The following is a 24,833-nucleotide window of genomic DNA, read 5'->3' on the forward strand; positions in this document are numbered from 1 at the left end:
TTCTTGATTAAAATGTTTTGTTAGAGCTGCTTTTGTTGAAATTAAAAGCAAAATGTTTCTCTTTCCTCCTGCCAAGGTTCCATGCAGTTTCCTTATAACCCCTTGACTATGCGCATGCTCAGTAGTACCCCTCCCACCTCCATGGCCTGCCCATCTCCCTCCATGCAGTCCCAGCAGCAGCCACAGGGTGGCGCCTCTGGCCCTGTGGCCCCAACGCGAGCTTGGGAGAGAGAGCCACCGCTACTGTCAGAGCAGTACGAGACCCTCTCGGACAGCGACGACTGAGGCAGGTGACCCGCCTCCCTCTCCTACACAAGCGTCCATGCCTCACCATCGCCCTTCTTTCACTGTCTTTATGAATCCCACTCACTGCCTCTCGAGAGTGAGATTCTACTGGGGAGGAGGTCGTACGTTTGGTGCTAACTAGTGCCGACTGGTGGTCAGAAAGAGCATTGCTTAGAGCCACTCATTTTCAGGATTGAACCGATGCTTTGATTTTTGGCCCGTAATCCAAAAGGATTAAAAAGAACTTGTAAAGAGACTTGTTTTCTGAAAATTTGCTTCTGTAAAGATTTTGTTTGTCTTTAAAAAAAAAAGAAAAATCAATGTATGTAAATAGAGAGTAACCTTTTGCAGTGTTTTTCATTTAACAATTTTTTTCTGCATTTTAACTTTGCTTTTTAAATTTATCCCAGTTGGATGAATGGATCGAACTAGACGCGTGGGAATTTTTGTGGTCAGTCGGGGGAAGAACATTGAACTTCCCACATCTGAAAGTGTAATGGTCTTATCAAGACTACTCCCAACGAAACGCAAAAAGGACTTTGTTACGTTTGCCCCCTCAGATGTGGACCCTGTCTATGCAGCACTGTTGAGATGTGTTCTGCACTGTTGAGATGTGTTCTGCACTGTTACTTCTGGAAGGAAGTCACACTCTTTCATCAACTGTTATAGGAGGACAGGCCTAAATGAAAGATGGCATCAGCCTTTTCTGTTGTGGGAGTCTTATTCACAGTAAAACTTCAGATATGAGATGAATGTTTCTTCTGTTTTTCTCTCGCTTTTCTTTTCGACTTGGTTCTAATCTTCAGCAGTGGCAGATCTGTTCAGAGTGTTTGACCATACAGTTGAATGTCTGACAGTTGGATTTGCGAGAGTCCTCTGTTACTAATCATAAAGGAGCACGTATGACGTGTGGATTCTGTCAAAATGTGTTTTTGTTTTTTTTCCCCTCCTAGACCACATAACAAATACAAAGACAAAAAAAGGAAGTATCAAACTTGGTACATCTCTGCACCATTGTTGCACTTTTTTCCTTAGTAATTTTGAGAAGCTTAAAATCATACTACCTGTAATCTAAGTTATATAATGTCAGAGGTCTGGAGCGCTTTCAGATATGCTCATGTTTTAGTCACTTACTCCATCTGCATTGGGAATGTTACTTTTTTTTTTTTTTTTTTACTTTTAAGCATATTAAATCGGTACCATTTATCTCAGCTGCTGCACTCGTTCAGAGATCTAAATATCTGTCTGAAAGTGAATAAACTCAGTGCAGGAATAGTTGACTGTGATGAAAGCTAATGGGGGGTCCCTGATATCCCAAGGCATCTCTTGATCCTGCTTTTTTCCACTTTATGTGCTACTGCTTTGTTCACATAACACCACCAGTATGATCTTTATTTTAATCTAATGGTTTTGTTTTCTTCAGAAGTTTAAAAAACAAATGTTGAGCTCATGTTTGGAATTTTTTTTTTTCCCACATTTTTTTTTTTTCTATGATTTTCTGCATCAATGTTATGTTCATCCTGTTTTAATGGGATGTCAAGTGTTTACAATGGCATTGACAAAAATGGTGAAAACTTGAATCTTAAAGACAATTAAAACTGCTCATCACATCAGTCTATTTCCAGTTTAGCTTTGCAAGGGTGGCTTTCTTTTTTTTCTGGTCCGTTCTGAATCAAGACTTGGAAAAAAAGTAACTTGTCCCCTGATTTTGAAATCCGATGTTTGTATCACTCTGTCTCCTCAGTAGTGGATGAGAAATGTGCAGACCAATCAATAAAGTAGAACAGAGCTCCACCTCTCTGAAAAGGACGTCGCTGTATCCCGTCTCTGATGCTTTTCTTTCCAATCATCTACCAAAAAAAGATTGAAAGATTCCACAGCAGAGAGAAAGTCATACTACAGTAGTTTGGGATTTTCAGTTTTGGCTGAACTGTGATAGCAATGACGGCGTTGTGGGTTTGATTCCCAGGGAATCAAAGAACTGAATAAAAACATACCTTGAATGTAATGGACTGTTAGTCACTTAGTCAAAGTTTTAGAATAATTACAATTTAATTTATTAACATTGCTGCCATGTTGCTAAAAACAGAAACTTCAATGTATTTATTCAGGAATTTGATTTTTCCAAATGTAGAATGACAGAAAATCTAATGTGTTTGATTCATTGACCTCTGTAAGGTTTATCATTGACCCTTCTCAGGTAAATACTGAGAAATAAAAGATAAAATAAAATCTGATTAGAACTATCAAATAACCTTCAAATGTGAAGACTATTCTATCCTGCTGCTTATCCTGTGCATGTTAGAGGTCAGTAGGTCTCTGAAACCTTTATCAGCTTTGCATTTCTTTAAAGTCTGCTTTTGTCTTCAACCATATCCAGCTCTTCTCCATGTCTCTCCAATCTTTTTACACAGGTCATACGTGATGTGTGTCTACAGAAGCTCGTTACAAGAGTCCGTTTATCCACAGAAATGCCGTCTGAAATCCTGCTGCTTTGCCTTCTTGAACCACCTCTCTTTGGATCAAACTTGACCATGATTGCTGTTCGCGCAATTCAGGAAGTGGCTTGCTTAAATTCTCCCCTCACTGCACATTAATTGCATCTTCAATGATCACAGGAGACATGAAGCTGTTTGGACTGTGTGGATGTTGTGCTGCTGCTTTCTAGTGTGTGTTAAAGGTCAGTAAACTCTCTGAATCCTGCAGTAAGTATTGCATTATCTGTACAATTGTTCTAGGTTTGTTAGCTGTACTGTTACCTATACATTGTCTTTATTGCACTCATAATTAGTTATTAGATATTTCAGCAATAGCAAGATATTTTGAAGAACGATTGGAACCAAACGGTTGTTTGACAACATTGACTTCCATGTTAGGAAAAAAAAAAGTACTATGGAAGTCAATGGTGTCAAAGCTCCAATCGTTCTTCAAAATATCTTGCTTTGTGTTCAGCAGAAGAAAGAAACTCATACAGGTTTACAACAACTTGAGGGTGAGTAAATGATGACAGAATTTTCATTTTTGGGTGGAGTATGCTTTTAACACAAATAGGTTTGTGTCTTATGGTGTACATCACATTTTAACTTTTTTAATTAACTAATTTTCTAAAAGTGCTAATGACATAACTAACTAATGTCTAAAAATATAATGTGTAGAAGACCCAAGAAGTAACGTCACTTGGACCTTTTCTACAGCAACAGGGAAACAAACATTGACAAATAGTTCTACCCCTTTTTTAGCACATAATTCAAAATGGCAGATATGGGCCAGAATTTGATATCAGTCGACTCGGCATGACGCCCTGAATCTAACAAGAACTTTTTTATTTTTGGACTAACCGTTCAGAAGTTATCAGCAAAAATAGCCTAACTATTAGCATAATTAAGTGAAACTTTGGACAGGTGGTGGTCCTAGAGGGAATGAATTAGAAACATTCCCAATCCCATATTAATTTATGGGAAATATGAGTATATCAATAACTACCCATATTTGTAGAACGAGTCTATTGTGTATATCTGCTATGTCTGTATTTTCTCTGTCTATTTGAAAGTCACTCTAGGCTCATCTACACGAGGCTGTGAATTGTGACTGCGCTGATGAAGAGTGTGAAACTGAACTGAGCGACTTTATTACCCAAACCACTGAGATCTTTGCATACTTACAGACAGGACCACAGACGCAACAGCAGAGCAGGATAACACAGGCGCAGGAGCTGTAACTGTCATCCTGGTAATGAATCATGTTACAGATTAAAGATGGTATAAAATACTGAAGGCCAAGATGCTTATAAGAAACCAGTGTGGAAATTTCAATTTCCATGAACTTCTTCAAAGAAAGCCATGGTTTTTGTGTTGCGTGTTCTGTTCTGTTGAGTAGGCTGGAAAAAAAAATACACAACTTTTGCTCAGATTTTTTGCCCCGATTTGCAGTCTGGACGAGTCTACAATAGTTGCCAAAAAGTTTCCTTCAGGCCAGTAAATGTAAATCTTATATTTACTTTTACTATTATAAATTTACTAAATTTCAGAGCAAAAAAAAGTAGGCCCTACCTACTATCAAAAAGAAAACTATCAATCAGAGAGAATGCGGCATGAGCTTCATTTGTCTCCAGATATAATCTAGCATCCGATCAGCAAAGTATTTTTGATTAAATGCAATACATTTCTCATATGTATTCTTTCGTTATTTCATCTGACTTCATAAATGAAACGTTTTTTTAATGATATCTGCATCATTAAATATAGGCTAAGCGAAAGTTTGCCTATTCCTTCTTTAACTCTAATGAAATAATCTCCAAGTCAGTTAGAATAATTAAATGTAAGAATTTATTATGTCAAATAAATTTATCATTCCAATTCCATGATCAGTTCAAAGATAATCAATACAAAACATAAAATGCTCTGGAATAAAGAGAAGAAATGCGAACCCAACATTTAAGAAATTTGTGAAGCTGAGAGTCCCGAGCCCCTAATGGGGCGTTCATTATAGAATAACAATGGATATTTGCATTCAGAAGTTTACACCTTTTGGGGGTAGGACCGTTTGTCTAGAGACCACATTCCTTTGTGTGCCAGTTATCCCTAAATTCTTAAAAACCTTATTACCTTTTGTTTTACTTATTTGTAAATGAGACATTTGTACCAGTCGCTTTGAGACATTTAAAAAAAAAATACCAAAAATGTATAAAACTCTATGTTAATTATTCACATTAGACCATTTAGATTCTTGTGTGAGTGTGGTGATCTCTGCAAGGGTGAAAAACGAGGCAGAGAAATGTAGATTAGGATGAGGGAAGTGAGACCATCGTCTGGATAGTGCACGAGGGGGTGTTTTCAGCATGGTCCTTTGTCCACCTGAGGAGTGGCCATTCCTCAACCAGTTTTTTCCAGTCTCACAACTGTATAGAGCAGGCTTTTCAGCAAAGTTTTGGTCATGTTGATAATGTATAGGCTATATGTTAATTTGATACAGTAGGTTTATATAATCATAAATTTTAACATAAGTTTTCACACAAAGAATGTTTACTTTAAGTTATGAGAGAATATATGTTTTAATAATGTGCTTAAAATGTTGTAACACGCATTATCAAACAAGCATTTGTTTGGCAAAAAAAAAAAAAAAAAAAGAAGCTATGTTTAAAACAAACAAACATGAAATTGTATTATTTGTCCTAATAAGATGGAAAATAGCAATAAATAAATTTCCAAATGCCTCTATGGTCTTGCCCTTTTCAATAACTGAATGACATGTGGGTTCACCACTATTTGATGTTTGCGGTTTCAGTTTTATTTTGGCTTAATGTGCATTTTCATTAAACTCTTGAGCATAATGACTCGACTCCAGATGAAAATTAGTCTGTATGGCTTACAGATTTGCTCATTTACATTTAGACATTGTCCTTATGTTCATTAATGTGCATTGTCCCTTATTAAATTATTTTTTAAAAATTGGGAAACTCTTGCTTTTTAAGAGCAGTGTGCAGAACTGAGGTTATTGCGACCTCTGATGGCTATCTTGTGAACTGCTAAACATGCTGTGACGAGTGTGATCCCTATGGTGTGATCGAATTGGTTATTACGGTATGGTGGATGTCACAACACTCACGAACAAATTAAGAGAGAAGGAATTAGAATAACAGGGCTGGTAAAACATTAATCTAGTAAAAAAAAAATCTGTAAAATCAAATGTGGTTGCCACTATTATACAGTAATTTGCAATTTAAGCTGATAAAGTGCTGTAGCTTAAGACAGAAGTGCAAATGTAACCACGCCTGTAAAATAATCATAGGCTACTGAACATGATTCAGTCTGGTGAACGTAACCAGACCAAAGATTATTCAAACACATTCTTAAAGCAGATTTTATACAATCTAACAGAAAAGTGCTAGTCTGAAATGAAAATGACAAAAGAAATTTGGTCCAGAACTCTTATACTTGAGAGTGAGATAAACAGTCTAATTTAAAACGTGTCTGGAGTAAAGATTAACGTAGAGATAAAACTGTGTGAAGTATTGTGTTTGTTTAAGACTGCCAAGACTCGAGTCAACACTGGAGATGGGAATCATGTCTGCCTCAGTTGTTCTTAGGTTAAGGGATGTAGTGTTAACAGAAATGTGGTTAAGTTTGTTGTGACTGCTGTGGCTTACTTTACACAAGATATAGCCAGATGGCTTGAGATTTAGTTTACAAGCTTGTTCAAAATAGCAAACATCCAGCTCAACTGGTGTGCCAGAAAAATGAGCAGGTCTCTGGTTAAAAATAATAATAATAATAATAAAATTAACAGTATTTATAGGATAGTTTATAGGTAGCCTGACTTGATATGCCACACTGGATTCTCCATTTTGTCTTCATATTTGTCTTGATATCAGCAGTAAAACCTGGGTGTCCTGCTATCAAATGATGAAACTCTCACTCTGTACTCCCTCTTTCAATGCACTTTAGACTGCACATAACACACACAAAATAAAAAAATAAATAAAAAAAATATATATTTTTTTTTAGGAGAAGATAGGGACTGAAGAGATGTGGGGGAAGGTTATCTTATATTATCGTATTATATCTTTTATTTTAGACAGTGTTGACAATGGCAATTGTTACATGAGAGAGTATGGAAATAAAAATCGACTAATACAATATTGACAATATGGTGGTTGTGGGGAGTGGAAGTGGTGATGACAATAGTAATAAATAATAAATGGTTACTTTGTTTATGTATACACACACATACACATAGCCTATACACACTCACACCCACCCACACACACTCATAGATCAACACTTTTATGTCACTTCTGTAATTATGGAATCACAAGATTGCTCACTACTGCACTATGTTGATTAATATGTCTGACTGTTAAATAAAAATAAAATAAAATAAAAAAGTCATTTAACTTGACAGCCAACAGTGGAATTGTCAAATTGCTGATTAATAAATGGTAAATATTACTTCTTTAACTCATAAAATGTTATTTTGTTCAGCTTGGTCAAGTAATTTGCATGTAGAAAAATGTTTTACACATTAGATTGGGCAATTAATAGCCAGCCTTGATAGAAGCTATTAACTCCAATGTCTGGTTGGGCAAGACCAAACTACAAATAAATAAATAAATAAATAAAGACTAGCTAGGACCAGAAAGTTTTAGATATTTTCATTGGTACAGAATGACAATGTTCTTTTTTTTTCCTTTTAGACAGGACTTTTATTATTTAAGTTTAAATTATGTTTATGTATATTTAATACATGTACAATATGATTACAAAGGCATTTCTTTCTGTATGTATATGTTTAATTATTTAACAAATATGTACACTCATTCATAAATTATATTTAGTTAGTAGCTTATTGTATTATGTCTATGTTCTTTGTTACCTGATTTATATTTGATAAACCTTTTTTAATCAAATAATATAAAATAATTACCAGAAGTATTTTACTTAAATGATATATATATATATATGTTGATATAATAACTTATTTGCCTGGCTAATTGCATCCATGGGGGCATCTACCTCCGATTTCCGATTATTTGTGACAATTGACGTCCGGTTATATTGGCAGGTATGGTCAGCTACTTCCTGCTGCCAGCTGCCGATTTTTAACTGAACCCCCTCTCGAAATTAGTTGGCAACACAGGGTTCTTAAAGTGTTTAGGGTCATTGTCTTGCTGGAAGTCCCATGAGCTTTGACAGAGACGCAGTTTTCTTATGCTGCCCTCCGAAATATATTGATTATTTTTCAGCATGTCATGAGCAAATTCAAGGCACACTGTGCTAGAGGCAACAAAGCCACCAAGTTAGCCCTTTTTTTTTTTTGGAGACAGTAATAACAGTGCAGGCAAATATCTTCTGATATTACCCTTCAAAGTCTTCAAGTGACATTAATTTTGCTAAAGGCTCAGGTTAGATTAGGGAAATAACAGCAGTAGTTCTGAGAAGTCTGATCTCTTCAAGTGGAGGATTAGCTAGTTTCACTACACACTATCTAGGCAAACATGTCAGGCATACAAAGTAATTAAAACTCATCAGTTTCTGTTTGTACTGTCAAATTCTATATACATTGCACTTTGAAAGCTTGGCAAACACCCTAAGTCATCTGCCTTGTTTCTGTTTGAACAATTCGTCATAGTACACGCAGTCACTGACAAAGATTGTAAAAATTAAATGCTAAACCCACATTGCATATCGGATAAATATATATATACATGAATAAATATTGTATTTATTTAAAGCATAATCACCCAAAATTAATAAACTGTGAACACTCACATAAGTGTGACTAGCAGGAAATGTTTAACTGAAGACACCGCTGCAAAAGGATGCTCATAGGCTTCGTGAATGTTCAATGTATTTAGTGACATATAGTTTGGTTTGTTTGAAGGAAATGTACACTGTGGTGTGTTCATTTAAATCCAAATACACACACTTCAAACCGTCTGAATCTTTCCCTCCTTTAAGTATATTTGGTTTATAAACTCACAAATATTATGTCTAGTAAAAAAAAAAATTCTGTCGACAGTTTTATGTTTGTTAGCAGTGGTGCAGAACATTGTGTACTTTATGTACCTTAAAAATTAGATCCTGTTTCCAGAAATTATTATTAATTTTTTTTTTTTTTACGTTACCAGCAATAGTATATAAGCCCTCCCTTTTAAAAAAGATTTTGTTCACAAGAGACCTGGCCTTCAGGTAAGTATTGCTCACTCTCTTGAATTACTAAATGTTCATTCTTTTATAACTAGGATTTAAAACTAAAAACATCAGGAGTGCTAAATGTATGGTTACTCTGTTACAGCCATGGAGACACGGTCTTTTCTTTTCTGCGTGGCAGTTTTAACAGTCACTGGTAAGATAAATTATATTGTTTTATAATATGGTTTTTAACCCATAATCAAGATTTCATGGCAACTAACTTTTTTTTCTCCAAGTACTTTGGTAACGTTTGCTTTACTATATATCACTATCTATAAATGCATTTAAAAATGGCATTAACAATATTGTGTTTCTGTTTTCCTACAGCAGTCAGCGGATGTCCAATAGGGCGCGAATTCATCACTGCTTTTATGACAAATTACCAGTATGGAAAAGCCAGTCCGACTCTCTCCATTACAGCACAGGATTCCCCAGCCACTGTGAAAATTGAGATAAAGGGATTGAGTTACAGTGAAAATGTGAACATAGGACGAGGTGAGACCAAACGGATTGTCCTGCCGGCAAACACTGAGATGGAAGGTGACGGAGTCTTCCGGAAGACTGTTTACATCTCTTCTACTGCTCTTATCTCGGTTGTATCATCCAACATAAAGGAATACACCGGAGACAGCAGTGTGATCTTCCCGATAAATCAACTTGGCAAGAGTTATGTAGTTTTTACTCCAAACACGGGTCCAAGTCCATATAAAAAGCTGGTAGCCATAATCAATGGCAATTATATGAACACAATTGAGATCGTCTCCATTTCAGGATTTTTTTGGAAAGCCCCGAAGACCAAAACCATCACTTTGGCTCCCTACGAAGTTTATCAACTTCGCAGTCTGGAAAATTTGTCCGGAACGAAAATCATATCCACGTCTCCAGTAGCCGTCTTGGCCGGACACGAGTGCTCCATGATCATAGGCACCTGTGAGCATGTCTATGAGCAGCTGGTACCAATTGAGTTTCTCTCCCACGAATACCTGGTCCCTGCTATGCATCAGTCCTTCAGCCGAGACACTGCCTATGTGGTTGCCCCAGAGGACAACACTGTTGTGTCCATTTTCAATAGGCATAAGTTTCCAAAAAAAAGGAAGCTGCATTCTGGAGAAGTTTTAGCTGTTGATGTGAGCAGAAATGCTATACTCATCCAAAGTAGCAAAAACATCATGGTAATGTATTTCAGTAGCAATTTTCCAAATGATGAGTTTCTAACCAATGTCATACCAACCTCTGAGATGTCAAAATCCTGGACCATTTACTCTCAAGATGGCTATGACAACACTGTTGTTGTAGTTGCTGAAGCAGCATCAGCCTCCACTATCAGCGGCTCACTGAAATGGAAAACGTTCCCCGCTAATGACAAATTTGTATGGGCTACCAAGTCAATTGGTTCGCAGAATGGTCCCATCACTATATCAGGTGATTCGCTGATGGCTGCTTATGTTTTTGGTGGGAAACCAAGGTATGGATATGCCACAACAGGAGTGTGTAACACAGGTAAGAAATGATGACTGAACAACGTACAGTTTCTTTTTTGTAACGTCAGAAATGACATATTTATTATAACCAAAAATAAACACCTGTCTTGTGTTCCCCAAGTTTTTACGTCAACACAGCCTCCATCAGACCCTTGTGAGACTATTAAGTGCCGTCAGCAGGAAGAGTGCAAAAAGGGTGTCTGCGTCCCCACTTCCACTGCCACATGTCAGGCCGTTGGCGATCCTCATTACAAAACGTTTGATGGAAAGTTATTTGACTTTCAGGGAACTTGTACTTACGTCATGGCAAACAATACAAAGCCTCAAAAAGGTCTTGTACCATTTATTGTCTTGGCAAAGAATAATCACCGGGGAAGTAAAAGGGTGGCTTATGTAAGGACGGTTTCTGTCCTTGTGTACAATCACACCGTGGTGGCAGGCAGCCAAAGAGGAGTAGTGGAGGTAAGCGTAACAAACACTTTATAAAGTTTTTTGATGCGTTTAAAACCACACTGAACAATTGGAATATCTCTTTTTTTTTTTGTTCTTGTCTTTCATTCTAGTTTGATGGCGAAAATACTTACCTGCCTTTGACTGTAGATGGTGGCAAAATAAAAGTGGATCAGAGGGGATGGAATGTTATTATATCAACGAATTTTGGCTTAGAGGTTAAATATGACTGGAATATGATGTTGTATATCACAGCTCCAAGCAGCTATTTCCAGACTGTAGGTGGTCTTTGTGGAAACTATAATGGTGACCGAAGAGATGAGTACACTGATCCCAAGGGCAAGGTGCTCTCCAATATCATCGAGTTTGCCAAGACCTGGAAAGTTCCAGATAATGATTTGTTTTGTAATGATGACTGTAATGGACAATGCCCAAGTTGCTCTTTAAATCTTCAAGAGGAGTACAAAAAAGACATAAACTGTGGTGTCATGGCTAAAACTGATGGTCCATTTGCCAATTGCCACAACACTGTGGATCCCCACATGTATGTAGATAATTGTGTCTATGATGTCTGTATTAACAACGGTTTCAGAAACTTCCTCTGCAACAACATTCAAAGCTACGTTGATGCTTGCATGTCAGCTGGAATCAAAATCACTGGAATGTGGAGGACACTTTCCAACTGCCGTAAGTGCATATGTATATATGTGAGATTTAAATGCGTTCAATATTTAGATTCATGAATTTGAATGAAACATTGTTTAATTAATTATGCTAGGATTTTGGTAGGCAATTAATGTGACGTGTAATCAGAATATTTATATTTTTGTTTTTCTCTTCTGCTCAAAGCTCTGGACTGTCCTGTCAATATGCATTATGATGCCTGTGGCACTGCCTGTCCGCCCTCTTGTGCTGATCGAAATGCCCCAGACAAGTGCACACTGCCATGTGTGGAAGGCTGCCAGTGCAATGCAGGTTTTGTCCGCAGTGGAGATGAATGCACACCTGTGAAAAAGTGTGGCTGCACGTACAAAGGCCGATATTATCTAGCTGAGCAGACATTTTGGGGTGAGAAACAATGCACAGAGAAATGTGTGTGTAACCCTCAAACTGGAAATGTCGAATGCACACCAACAAAATGTAAGAAGTCCCAAGTGTGTGACACACGGAATGGAGTAAAAGATTGTTACCCAATGTCCTATAGTACCTGCCAGGGTGCAGGGGATCCACACTACCGCACATTTGATGGTAAAGCCTTTGACTTTCAAGGAACCTGCACCTATTACTTGTCCAAGCTACTCGATACAGCTGACCCATCATTGATACCTTTTGAGGTGCTGGTCAAGAATGAGAACAGAGGAAGAAACATGGCAGTTGCTTACACTAAGACTGTATCCTTAACAGTCTATGGATACACAATTGTCTTGAGTAAAGATGACCCAGGCAAAGTGAAGGTCAGTACATTTAAAACTCTTATACAAATAATATGAATACTGCATAAAGGCATGAACAAATGTCATTATATGCTAACCTAGAAAAAACAAAAACTTTTGTTAATTCGTTGGTAACTTGTGTCCTAAAGGTCAACAACTTGTATGTGAATTTGCCATTTGAACAAGATGGCCGATTCTCCATATTCCGCAATGGGTACTTTGGCGTGATAAAAACTGAGTTTGATCTGACATTGAAATTCAACTGGGATAGCCACGTGGCACTGACTCTCCCCAGCACTTACTACAGTCAAGTGGGGGGGCTTTGCGGCAACTGGAATGACAATGTCAATGATGATTTGCTTACTCCTGACAAAACTCTTGCTGCCACCCCAACCATTTTTGGAACCAGCTGGAAAGTCAAGGATGACCCTGGATGCTCAGATGGATGTCAGGGCAAAGCATGTCCTAAATGTGACGCCACCGAGAGAAACAAAGTCACTTTTACAAAGCCTTGCAGCAAGATCACTGACAAACAGGGACCATTCAAAGGCTGCCATAATAAAGTAAATCCAAATCAGTTTTATGAGGATTGTGTGTATGATATGTGTATGTACGGGGGTCATTCGTCAGCACTCTGCAGTGCTCTTACTGCATACACAGCTGCTTGTCAAGATGCACTTGGCCAAGTGGAATCCTGGAGAACCGACAGTTTTTGCCGTTAGTATTCATTGCAACAACATTTACTTCTCTTTACGATTGTACATATTGTGAAAATAGTCCTTAATATCATTTGTCCACAGCTGCATCCTGTATGGACAACAGCCACTATGAGGTTTGCGCGACAGGATGTTCCCAGACGTGTTATGGCCTCACTGAGCCCAAGGGCTGTGAGGGAACTCCCTGCGTTGAAGGCTGTATTTGTGATGAGGGCTTTGTCCTGAGCAATGGTGAATGTACGCCTATGGAACAGTGTGGCTGTTCTTACGAGGGCAAGTACTATCAGCTGGGTCAGGAATTCTTCCCTCAGGACAAGTGCCAGCAGAGATGTGTCTGCAAAGAGAATGGAAGAGTTCAGTGTAATGATGGATTCACCTGCAAACCAACTGAGAAATGCCAGGTTCTGAATGGTGTTCTGGGCTGTTTCCCAGAGAGCAAAGCCATTTGCTCAGTGTCAGGCTTTGGGCTTTATCAGACATTCGATGGGAAGTCCTTCACTGTTGAAGGAGACTGTGAGTATAGATTGGCAGAGACAGCTCAGAACAAGGATGAGGACATAAACTCTTTCAGTGTATTAGTCAAACAGCAGTCCTCCTCTGAGATAGTCTTTACTCGAAGAGTGGAAATACAAATAGAACAATCCACGATTACTTTGCTGCCCGGCCACATCTGGGAGGTTCAGGTAATGTACTGGTTACTAAAACGCTAACAATAGTTTTTAAGTGATCAAATACTGTCGCCTACAATGTTAAAGTTTGATTTAGCTTCTTTTTTTTTTAACAGGTGGACAATGTTAAAACCAATCTCCCCGTGACTGTGGAGGAAGGACTGGTACAAGTCTATCAGAGCGGTGTTAACATTGTTGTGGAAACAGAGTTTGGATTGAAACTGACATATGATACAGTCTCCATGGCCAAAATCGAGATCCCGTCCACTTTTAAAAATGCAGTCAAAGGTCTCTGTGGTAACTACAATGGAAACAGCGCCGATGATTTTCTCCTGCCAGATGGTATTCAGACGACATCTGTGGTAGATTTTGCTGAGTCCTGGGTTTCACCATCAGACAAGCTGATGTGTCAAACAAATTGTGGCTCCAAATGTTTAAATCCGGACACAGACAAACAGACAGAGGCAGAAACAGCTTGCAGTATGCTAATCGCAGAGAAGGGACCATTTTCTGGTTGTTACGAAAAAATTCCACCTCAGAAATTCTTTGATGAATGCGTTAAAGATGTGGCAGCACAACCAAAAGACAAGACTGTTCACTGTCGCCACATACAAAGGTATGCGGCCAGCTGTCAAGAGATTGGGACGACAATCAACAGCTGGAGGAATAAAACCTTCTGTCGTAAGTGTCTGCATACTTTACGTTTAAAAATAACTCTCCTCGAGCCTATCTACATAATGCCCATTAATGCACCAAACAATACGTTTTTCTTTAAAATTTCACTGTTTTCTTTCAGCACTCACATGTTTCAAAAACAGTCACTATGAACTCTGTGCTGACACCTGTTCCTCGACCTGTGCAAGCCTGACAAAGTCACAGAAATGCCCGATGTGTCAGGAAGGATGTCAGTGTGATGATGGCTTTTTGTTTGATGGAGGTGAATGTAAGACTTTGGATGACTGTGGTTGTAATGTAGATGGAAAGTTTTACAAGGTGAGAATCTATCTGGTTCGTTCTATTCATTTTATTTTTTACTTATTTATTTATTATTAATTGTACCCAAACATGACACCAGTGACAATAACCACAGAGAAAACAATGTTTTTTTTTTTTATCTTTCCAACCAAAATATTGATTTCTTTAATATATTCTGCAGTCTGGTGAGACAGTCATTCGGGGAGAGTGTGAAGAGAAATGCTACTGTAAAGCCGGAGTGTTCTCATGTGAACCCTTGGAATGCAATGAAGATCAGATATGTGGCAAAAAAGATGGCGCCATTGGGTGCTACAGCAAAGGTATTTATGTTTATAAGAAGTGTACCATGAAAGTAAAATATATGTTTATATACAAGGTATTTACATGCTCTCTTTTCTCTGTTTCATCCTTCAAGCTACTTACTGTCCAGTCAATATGCATTATGATGCCTGTGGCACTGCCTGTCCCCCCTCTTGTGCTGATAGAGATGGTCCAGAAGAGTGCACACTGCCATGTGTGGAAGGCTGCCTGTGCAATGCAGGTTTTGTCCGCAGTGGAGATGAATGCACACCTGTGAAAAAGTGTGGCTGCACGTACAAAGGCCGATATTATCTAGCTGAGCAGACATTTTGGGGTGACAATAAATGCACAGAGAAATGTGTGTGTAACCCTCAAACTGGAAAGGTTGAATGCACACCAACAAAGTGTAAGAATCCCCTAGTGTGTGACACACGGAATGGAGTGAGAGATTGTTACCCAATTTCCTATAGTACCTGCCAGGGTGCAGGGGATCCACACTACCGCACATTTGATGGTAAAACCTTTGACTTTCAAGGAACCTGCACCTATTACTTGTCCAAGCTACTCAATACAGCTGACCCATCATTGATACCTTTTGAGGTGCTGGTCAAGAATGAGAACAGAGGAAGAAACATGGCAGTTGCTTACACTAAGACTGTATCCTTAACAGTCTATGGATACACAATTGTCTTGAGTAAAGATGACCCAGGCAAAGTGAAGGTCCGTACATTTAAAACTCTTATACAAATAACATGAATACTGCATAAAGGCATGAACAAATGTCATTATATGCTAACCTAGAAAAAACAAAAACTTTTGTTAATTCGTTGGTAACTTGTGTCCTAAAGGTCAACAACCTGTATGTGAATTTGCCATTTGAACAAGATGGCCGATTCTCCATATTCCGCAATGGGTACTTTGGCGTGATAAAAACTGAGTTTGATCTGACATTGAAATTCAACTGGGATAGCCACGTGGCACTGACTCTCCCCAGCACTTACTACAGTCAAGTGGGGGGGCTTTGCGGCAACTGGAATGACAATGTCAATGATGATTTGCTTACTCCTGACAAAACTCTTGCTGCCACCCCAACCATTTTTGGAACCAGCTGGAAAGTCAAGGATGACCCTGGATGCTCAGATGGATGTCAGGGCAAAGCATGTCCTAAATGTGACGCCACCGAGAGAAACAAAGTCACTTTTACAAAGCCTTGCAGCAAGATCACTGACAAACAGGGACCATTCAAAGGCTGCCATAATAAAGTGAATCCAAATCAGTTTTATGAGGATTGTGTGTATGATATGTGTATGTACGGGGGTCATTCGTCAGCACTCTGCAGTGCTCTTACTGCATACACAGCTGCTTGTCAAGATGCACTTGGCCAAGTGGAATCCTGGAGAACCAACAGTTTTTGCCGTTAGTATTGTTTTATTTCAAATATAATTATAACTCATTAACGTAGTTTGACATTAGTTTAATATGGTCTGTCCACAGCTACAAACTGTAAGGCACACAGCCACTATGAGGTTTGTGCGACAGGATGCCCGCAGACGTGTTATGGCCTCACTGAGCCCAAGAGCTGTATGGGAACTCCCTGTGTTGAAGGTTGCACATGTGACAAAGGCTTTGTCCTGAGCGATGGTGAGTGTGTGGCTGCTAAGCAGTGTGGCTGTACTGAAAAGGGCAAGTACTATCAGCTGGGTCAGGAATTCTTCCCTCAGGACAAGTGCCAGCAGAGATGTGTCTGCAAAGAGAATGGAAGAGTTCAGTGTAATGATGGATTCACCTGCAAACCAACTGAGAAGTGCCAGGTTCTGAATGGTGTTCTGGGCTGTTTCCCAGAGAGCAAAGCCATTTGCTCAGTGTCAGGCTTTGGGCTTTATCAGACATTCGATGGGAAGTCCTTCACTGTTGAAGGAGACTGTGAGTATAGATTGGCAGAGACAGCTCAGAACAAGGATGAGGACATAAACTCTTTCAGTGTATTAGTCAAACAGCAGTCCTCCTCTGAGATAGTCTTTACTCGAAGAGTGGAAATACAAATAAAACAATCCACGATTACTTTGCTGCCCGGCCACATCTGGGAGGTTCAGGTAATGTACTGGTTACCTAAACACAAATAGTTTTTAAGTGATCAAAGACTGTTGCCTAAAATCTTTTATGTTGGTATTTTTTTTACAGTTGAACAAAGTTAAAACTAATCTCCCCGTGACTGTGAATGATGGACTGGTACAAGTCTATCAGAGCGGTGTTAACATTGTTGTGGAAACAGAGTTTGGATTGAAACTGACATATGATACAGTCTCCATGGCCAAAATCGAGATCCCGTCCACTTTTAAAAATGCAGTCAAAGGTCTCTGTGGTAACTACAATGGAAACAGCGCCGATGATTTTCTTCTGTCAGGTGGTATTCAGACGACATCTGTGGTAGATTTTGCTGAGTCCTGGGTTTCACCATCAGACAAGCTGATGTGTCAAACAAATTGTGGTTCCAAATGTTTAAATCCGGACACAGACAAACAGACCGAGGCAGAAACAGCTTGCAGTATGCTAATCGCAGAGAAGGGACCATTTTCTGGTTGTTACGAAAAAATTCCACCTCAGAAATTCTTTGATGAATGCGTTAAAGATGTGGCAGCACAACCAAAAGACAAGACTGTTCACTGTCGCCACATACAAAGGTATGCGGCCAGCTGTCAAGAGATTGGGACGACAATCAACAGCTGGAGGAATAAAACCTTCTGTCGTAAGTGTCTGCATACTTTACGTTTAAAAATAACTCTCCTCGAGCCTATCTACATAATGCCCATTAATGCACCAAACAATACGTTTTTCTTTAAAATTTCACTGTTTTCTTTCAGCACTCACATGTTTCAAAAACAGTCACTATGAACTCTGTGCTGACACCTGTTCCTCGACCTGTGCAAGCCTGACAAAGTCACAGAAATGCCCGATGTGTCAGGAAGGATGTCAGTGTGATGATGGCTTTTTGTTTGATGGAGGTGAATGTAAGACTTTGGATGACTGTGGTTGTAATGTAGATGGAAAGTTTTACAAGGTGAGAATCTATCTGGTTCGTTCTATTCATTTTAATTTTTACTTATTTATTATTAATTGTATCCAAACATGACACCAGTGACAATAACCACAGAGAAAACAATGTTTTTTTTATCTTTCCAACCAAAATATTGATTTCTTTAATATATTCTGCAGTCTGGTGAGACAGTCATTCAGGGAAAGTGTGAAGAGAAATGCTACTGTAAAGCCGGAGTGTTCTCATGTGAACCCTTGGAATGTAATAAAGATCAGATCTGTGGCAAAAAAGATGGCGCCATTGGGTGCTACAGCAAAGGTATTTATGTTTATAAGAAGTGTACCATGAAAGTAAAATATATGTTTATATACAAGGTATTTACATGCTCTCTTTTCTCTGTTTCATCCTTCAAGCTACTTACTGTCCTGTCAATATGCATTATGATGCCTGTGGCACTGCCTGTCCCCCCTCTTGTGCTGATCGAAATGCCCCAGACAAGTGCACACTGCCATGTGTGGAAGGCTGCCAGTGCAATGCAGGTTTTGTCCGCAGTGGAGATGAATGCACACCTGTGAAAAAGTGTGGCTGCACGTACAAAGGCCGACAATATCTAGCTGAGCAGACATTTTGGGGTGAGAAACAATGCACAGAGAAATGTGTGTGTAACCCTCAAACTGGAAATGTTGAATGCACACCAACAAAATGTAAGAAGTCCCAAGTGTGTGACACACGGAATGGAGTAAAAGATTGTTACCCAATTTCCTATAGTACCTGCCAGGGTGCAGGGGATCCACACTACCGCACATTTGATGGTAAAGCCTTTGACTTTCAAGGAACCTGCACCTATTATTTGTCCAAGCTACTCGATACAGCTGACCCATCATTGATACCTTTTGAGGTGCTGGTCAAGAATGAGAACAGAGGAAGAAACATGGCAGTTGCTTACACTAAGACTGTATCCTTAACAGTCTATGGATACACAATTGTCTTAAGCAAGGAAAGCCCACGCAAAGTGAAGGTCAGTTCATCAAAAAGACTCTTCTACCTGTAATACGAATAACCGCATGCATAGCCAGTCGATTGTAACTGTACAATGACTTACCAAAAATTACACATGGTTTTGAATAATAATTTATTTGGATGAATTTGTCTCAAAAGGTCAACAACCAGTATGTGAATTTGCCATTTGAACCAGAAGATGGTCGACTTTCAATATTCTACAGTGGGTTCTTTGGCGTGATAAAAACTGAGTTTGATCTGACATTGAAATTCAACTGGGATAGCCACGTGGCACTGACTCTCCCCAGCACTTACTACAGTCAAGTGGGGGGGCTTTGCGGCAACTGGAATGACAATGTCAATGATGATTTGCTTACTCCTAACAAAACTCTTGCTGCCACCCCAACCATTTTTGGAACCAGCTGGAAAGTCAAGGATGACCCTGGATGCTCAGATGGATGTCAGGGCAAAGCATGTCCTAAATGTGACGCCACCGAGAGAAACCAAGTCCCTTTTACAAAGCCTTGCAGCAAGATCACTGACAAACAGGGACCATTCAAAGGCTGCCATAATAAAGTAAATCCAAATCAGTTTTATGAGGATTGTGTGTATGATATGTGTATGTACGGGGGTCATTCGTCAGCACTCTGCAGTGCTCTTACTGCATACACAGCTGCTTGTCAAGATGCACTTGGCCAAGTGGAATCCTGGAGAACCGACAGTTTTTGCCGTTAGTATTGTTTTATTTCAAATATTATTATAACTCATTAACGTAGTTTGACATTAGTTCTTAATATGGTCTGTCCACAGCTACAAACTGTAAGGCACACAGCCACTATGAGGTTTGTGCGACAGGATGCCCGCAGACGTGTTATGGCCTCACTGAGCCCAAGAGCTGTATGGGAACTCCCTGTGTTGAAGGTTGCACATGTGACAAAGGCTTTGTCCTGAGCGATGGTGAGTGTGTGGCTGCTAAGCAGTGTGGCTGTACTGAAAAGGGCAAGTACTATCAGCTGGGTCAGGAATTCTTCCCTCAGGACAAGTGCCAGCAGAGATGTGTCTGCAAAGAGAATGGAAGAGTTCAGTGTAATGATGGATTCACCTGCAAACCAACTGAGAAGTGCCAGGTTCTGAATGGTGTTCTGGGCTGTTTCCCAGAGAGCAAAGCCATTTGCTCAGTGTCAGGCTTTGGGCTTTATCAGACATTCGATGGGAAGTCCTTCACTGTTGAAGGAGACTGTGAGTATAGATTGGCAGAGACAGCTCAGAACAAGGATGAGGACATGAACTCTTTCAGTGTATTAGTCAAACAGCAGTCCTCCTCTGAGATAGTCTTTACTCGAAGAGTGGAAATACAAATAGAATTATCCACGATTACTTTGCTGCCCGGCCACATCTGGGAGGTTCAGGTAATGTACTGGTTACTAAAACACTAACAATATAGTATTAAGTGATCAAATACTGTTGCCTAAAATCTTTTATGTTGGTATTTTCTTTACAGTTGAACAAAGTTAAAACTAATCTCCCCGTGACTGTGAATGATGGACTGGTACAAGTCTATCAGAGCGGTGTTAACATTGTTGTGGAAACAGAGTTTGGATTGAAACTGACATATGATACAGTATCCATGGCCAAAATCGAGATCCCGTCCACTTTTAAAAATGCAGTCAAAGGTCTCTGTGGTAACTACAATGGAAACAGCGCCGATGATTTTCTCCTGCCAGATGGTATTCAGACATCTTCCGTGGAGTACTTTGCTGACTCCTGGGTTTTGCCATCAGATAAAATTATGTGCCAAACAAATTGTGGCTCCAAATGTTTAAATCCGGACAAAGACAAACAGACAGAGGCAGAAACAGCTTGCAGTATGCTAATCGCAAAGAAGGGACCATTTTCTGGTTGTTACGAAAAAATTCCACCTCAGAAATTCTTTGATGAATGCGTTAAAGATGTGGCAGCACAACCAAAAGACAAGACTGTTCACTGTCGCCACATACAAAGGTATGTCGCCAGCTGTCAAGAGATTGGGACGACAATCAACAGCTGGAGGAATAAAACCTTCTGTCGTAAGTGTCTTCATGTTCCTCAAATGACCCTCTTCTTGTTTGTCCTCTTGCTGGCCTTCTTTTTACGTAGCCTTTAGTTGAAGAAGCTACTATGTCAAATTAAACATTCTCTCTAAAAACTGATTTCTGAGCCAGTCTCTAAAAACAATCTTGAATTCTTCCAGCACTCGAGTGTTCGGCAAACAGTCACTATGACCTTTGTGCTGAAACTTGTTCTTCAACCTGCGCCAGCCTGACTAACTCACAGGATTGTCCACCATGTCAGGAAGGATGTCAGTGTGATGATGGCTTCTTGTTTGATGGAGGTGAATGCAAGACTTTGCAGGACTGTGGTTGTAATGTAGATGGAAAGTTTTACAAGGTGAGAAACCATCTCACTTTCTTTCTTGCAGTAGTCAAACATCACACTAGTCACAGGAAGAAACTGACACTTATTGTGTCTTATTTTTTCTGCAGTCAGGTGAGACAGTCTTTCAAGGACAGTGTAAAGAGAAATGCCTCTGCAAAACTGGAGTGTTCTCCTGTGAACCTTTTAAATGTGATGCAGATCAGATCTGTGACAAAAAAGAAGGTGTAATTGGGTGCTACAAGAAAGGTAAGTTTGTCTACAATGAACATTGTAAAGAATTTCCCAATGAGGTTTAAATGAAACCATAATACAGATGCACACCTCTGTTCCAGATCCTTGCAGTAACTATGAGTGCCGTGAACAAGAGTACTGCACTGTAAAGGACAATAAGGCACTGTGTGTTGCAAAGTCAAAGGCCTCCTGCATTGCCAAAGACGATCCTCTTTACAAAACCTTTGATGGAAGCCACTTTTCCTTCCAGGGTACTTGCTCCTATACTTTAGTTAAAACTTCAGGCAAAGACCTAACACTAACACCTTTCAGCATCGTCAACAAGAATGAGATGCTCAAAGGCACACGTGGTGCTTACGTGAAGTCAGCCACCATTACAGTCAGAGGACATGAGATCACTTTCATCCGAGGAAACCGCAATCATGTGACAGTAAGTCAGTACCATCAAGTCAATGTTAAAACATCTCAATGTCCCTCTAAGGTAATATTGTATATTAGGGGAAGCCAACCTTGCACCCAGAGGACTACCTTCTAACAGACTTCAGTTTCGACCTTGCTCCAACACACCTGCTATTTTAAAGTAATTTTCAGCTTAATTGGCTAGTTCAGATACTGTAGGTTTGGAGCTAAAATCTCCTGGAGCAGTGTTGACTACCCCTGTTGTACACTTTTGAAATTCTCTACTTAAAGGGATACTTCACCTCTGAGTGGTGAGATGCATGTGTATATAAAATGGGTCATTTATGTTTCAGAAATGTTAAATTATTTTTGAATTTGGAGCTTTCTAGACTCCCAGAGTCTAGAAATGCACTTGCTTCGCTGCCCTAGGAGGCCACGCCTACCGGTAACAGAGCGCAGTAGTTAAACAACAAGTCAAGACTACTAGTGAGTCTCTGTGATGAGTCTGCCCGAAAATGTGTTTCGAGAACGCCCAAAATGTCTGGGATTTGTATTTTATTTTTACTTTTGCATTTTATAGTCACCATTCCTTATGTTTACTGTGGCGAGCAAAACGAGGCCAGGGCCATGGGAGAATGGTGCGAGGCCGGTGGCGTGATTGCTGATGAGCGACACCTGTGAGACGCACCGGTCTCGTATCTCTCACGGAGGAGCGGGAATTGCTTAGCAATGTTAAAACGCAGATCAACCGATCACTTGTTTAGCGTTCATGTCAACACTACATTCAGATTCACCAACTTGAATGAATTTAGTTAAATTATAACAAAAGCTGTACATGTAAACAATGAATGGCGACTGCAGAAAGCAAAAGCTTAATCCCAGACATCGACGGCCGGACATGTCTGGGAAAAAGAGGATGGTAAACCCTACTACTCCGCTTTCTCCACAGAACAAGAGCCTGCTAGCCTAGCTTCCAAAAAAAATGGCTGACACTATTGTGTACATTCTGTGAGTGAGATCCCACCCTCTATGGGCATTGATGAAAACAGATAAAAGAGAAAAAAGAGGTCTTTAGCCTCTGGCCAAAAAAATCCTCGAGATGACGCAAAATGGCAATTTTTGTGTCATCGGAGGATTTTTTTTTCCAGACAAAAAATACATATATCTCTCATGGGATATGAGGGTGGAAAAGCATGGTCATTCGAAAATACTGCAGGTTTTCTACCAATACAAAGCTTAATGCTAAATCCTTTTCATTTAGTATCCCTTTAATATGTCTGTTTCTTGCTCTCATTTTATCCTATCCAGATTGATGGCACAGTTTCGAACCTTCCTGTAAGTTTAAACTCTGATGGGATCAACATAACGAAATTGGGTACAACAGGAGTCCTGCAGACAGATTTTGGCTTGGAGGTCATGTTTAATTGGGCGAATACCCTCATGGTGACATTGTCCAGTAGTTATTATAATAACATAGTTGGAATGTGTGGAACCTACAGTAATGACCTGCAGGATGATTATGTCACACCAAGTGGTAAGAGCATGACAGACATCACAGAATGGGCAAAGTCTTGGAGTGTCCCTGAAAGCAACAGCAACTGCTGGCACTTTCCCCCTTGCTCAGATGATAAGAAGTTACTATATAGTGGACAAAGCTATTGTGGCTTGTTAGAGAATGCGAAGGGCCCATTTGCCCAGTGCCATGACATAATTTCAAAGAGGCGATTCGCTGCCGACTGCCTTTTCCAAATGTGTCTCAATGATGGAAGTCGAAATGCTTTATGCAATGCCTTCAATAATTATGTGTCGTCTTGTGCACTGGTAAAGGCTGACGTGTCTCCAGAGTGGAAAAAGCTCGCAAACTGCTGTAAGTCATGGCCATGACTCAAAATCTTTGTTTAATATATGTTTAATTATATATTACATTAATGCTACCTTTCCTGTCTTTTATTTCCAACAGGATGAAGATATTTTTCTCAAGTCGCATGGATCCCAGTGAAAAAAATTGCTAAATAAATAATATTCTGCTTTGCTTTTCACAGTTAAAATGTTGACATATATAACAGTTTTTGTCATTACTTAATATCACATTATGTAATATTAGATTTGGTGTTTAAAATTGATATTTAAGCGAGTTTCTTTTCTTGAATGGCTACATAAAGATTTGTGCTATCCAGAAATCAGTCTATAGTTAATCTTGGGAAAATTGCTCTGTTTTAAACTTGATTTATTCCTTCAAATGCTTCCATAATTAACATTCTTATTAAATTCTTGCATCTATGTGCATTATGTTGATTTCATTAAGCTGTGTCATTTCCTGTGTCTGTTATTATAAATGCCAAAAGTCATTAACAGAAATATAGGTTATGCCAACCATATGTCAGCTTCTAAAATTGACATAATCAATAATTAAAAAGTATTTTATTAACATTCAACTCCTCCAGACACAAAGAATCCACCAATTTGCAACAGTTAATATTTCAGATGCAGTTCAACACTCACACACTAACCAATGAATTTCATTGAAAATGCTACATTGTGCTAGCCTGGTCCCACCAGACCCTCGAACATTTCATTTGTACACAGTAGGCGGGTAGCCTACTCTGTTAAAGTTTAAAACTATTGGATCTGCCCAGAGCCACTCTAGATCTGCCACAAGCAATCACTAACGTTGTGATGTATGACGACTCAAACTAGCGCACAACATCAACGTCATCGTTCTCAACCACTCCCTCTGTTCACTGATTGGACCGGTAA

General features: G+C 39.4%; 2 protein-coding genes across 18 annotated transcripts in view; both read left to right on the forward strand.

Moving 5' to 3' along the window:
• Nucleotides 1-2,094, forward strand: part of ncor1 (nuclear receptor corepressor 1) — an 87,711-nt gene extending 85,617 nt beyond the window's left edge. For all 17 annotated transcript variants that reach the window (XM_039650172.2, XM_039650176.2, XM_089130176.1 and 14 more), the window contains one exon: nucleotides 77-2,094. In XM_039650172.2, coding sequence (XP_039506106.2) covers nucleotides 77-285 — 209 coding nt within the window. In that variant the 3' untranslated portion in view covers nucleotides 286-2,094. The remainder of the gene's footprint in view (nucleotides 1-76) is intronic.
• A 6,856-nt stretch (nucleotides 2,095-8,950) lies between these two features.
• Nucleotides 8,951-24,380, forward strand: LOC120461859 (IgGFc-binding protein). The gene is made up of 26 exons (XM_039650171.2): nucleotides 8,951-8,972; nucleotides 9,079-9,129; nucleotides 9,303-10,475; nucleotides 10,578-10,918; nucleotides 11,020-11,593; nucleotides 11,756-12,360; nucleotides 12,489-13,056; nucleotides 13,140-13,738; nucleotides 13,840-14,404; nucleotides 14,520-14,716; nucleotides 14,880-15,018; nucleotides 15,114-15,718; nucleotides 15,847-16,414; nucleotides 16,493-17,091; nucleotides 17,180-17,744; nucleotides 17,860-18,056; nucleotides 18,212-18,350; nucleotides 18,446-19,050; nucleotides 19,191-19,761; nucleotides 19,842-20,440; nucleotides 20,533-21,097; nucleotides 21,262-21,458; nucleotides 21,554-21,692; nucleotides 21,779-22,107; nucleotides 23,385-23,943; nucleotides 24,037-24,380. Coding segments are annotated over exons 2-26 (11,049 nt in total). The 5' UTR covers nucleotides 8,951-8,972; nucleotides 9,079-9,080; the 3' UTR covers nucleotides 24,039-24,380.
• Nucleotides 24,381-24,833: the final 453 nt, after the last annotated feature.

Source organism: Pimephales promelas, chromosome 4 (assembly GCF_988280905.1).
Source record: "Pimephales promelas chromosome 4, fPimPro1.hap1.1, whole genome shotgun sequence".
Classification (NCBI taxonomy): Eukaryota; Metazoa; Chordata; class Actinopteri; order Cypriniformes; family Leuciscidae; genus Pimephales; species Pimephales promelas.

Bases quoted from the DNA above. Each gene is read 5' to 3' on its own strand.
- LOC120461859 (XM_039650171.2), top strand. From the start codon at position 9,081: ATGGAGACACGGTCTTTTCTTTTCTGCGTGGCAGTTTTAACAGTCACT. The intron at 13,057-13,139 runs GTTAGTATTCAT...ATTTGTCCACAG, and splicing joins GAGAACCGACAGTTTTTGCC to CTGCATCCTGTATGGACAAC. The intron at 21,693-21,778 runs GTAAGTTTGTCT...CCTCTGTTCCAG, and splicing joins AATTGGGTGCTACAAGAAAG to ATCCTTGCAGTAACTATGAG.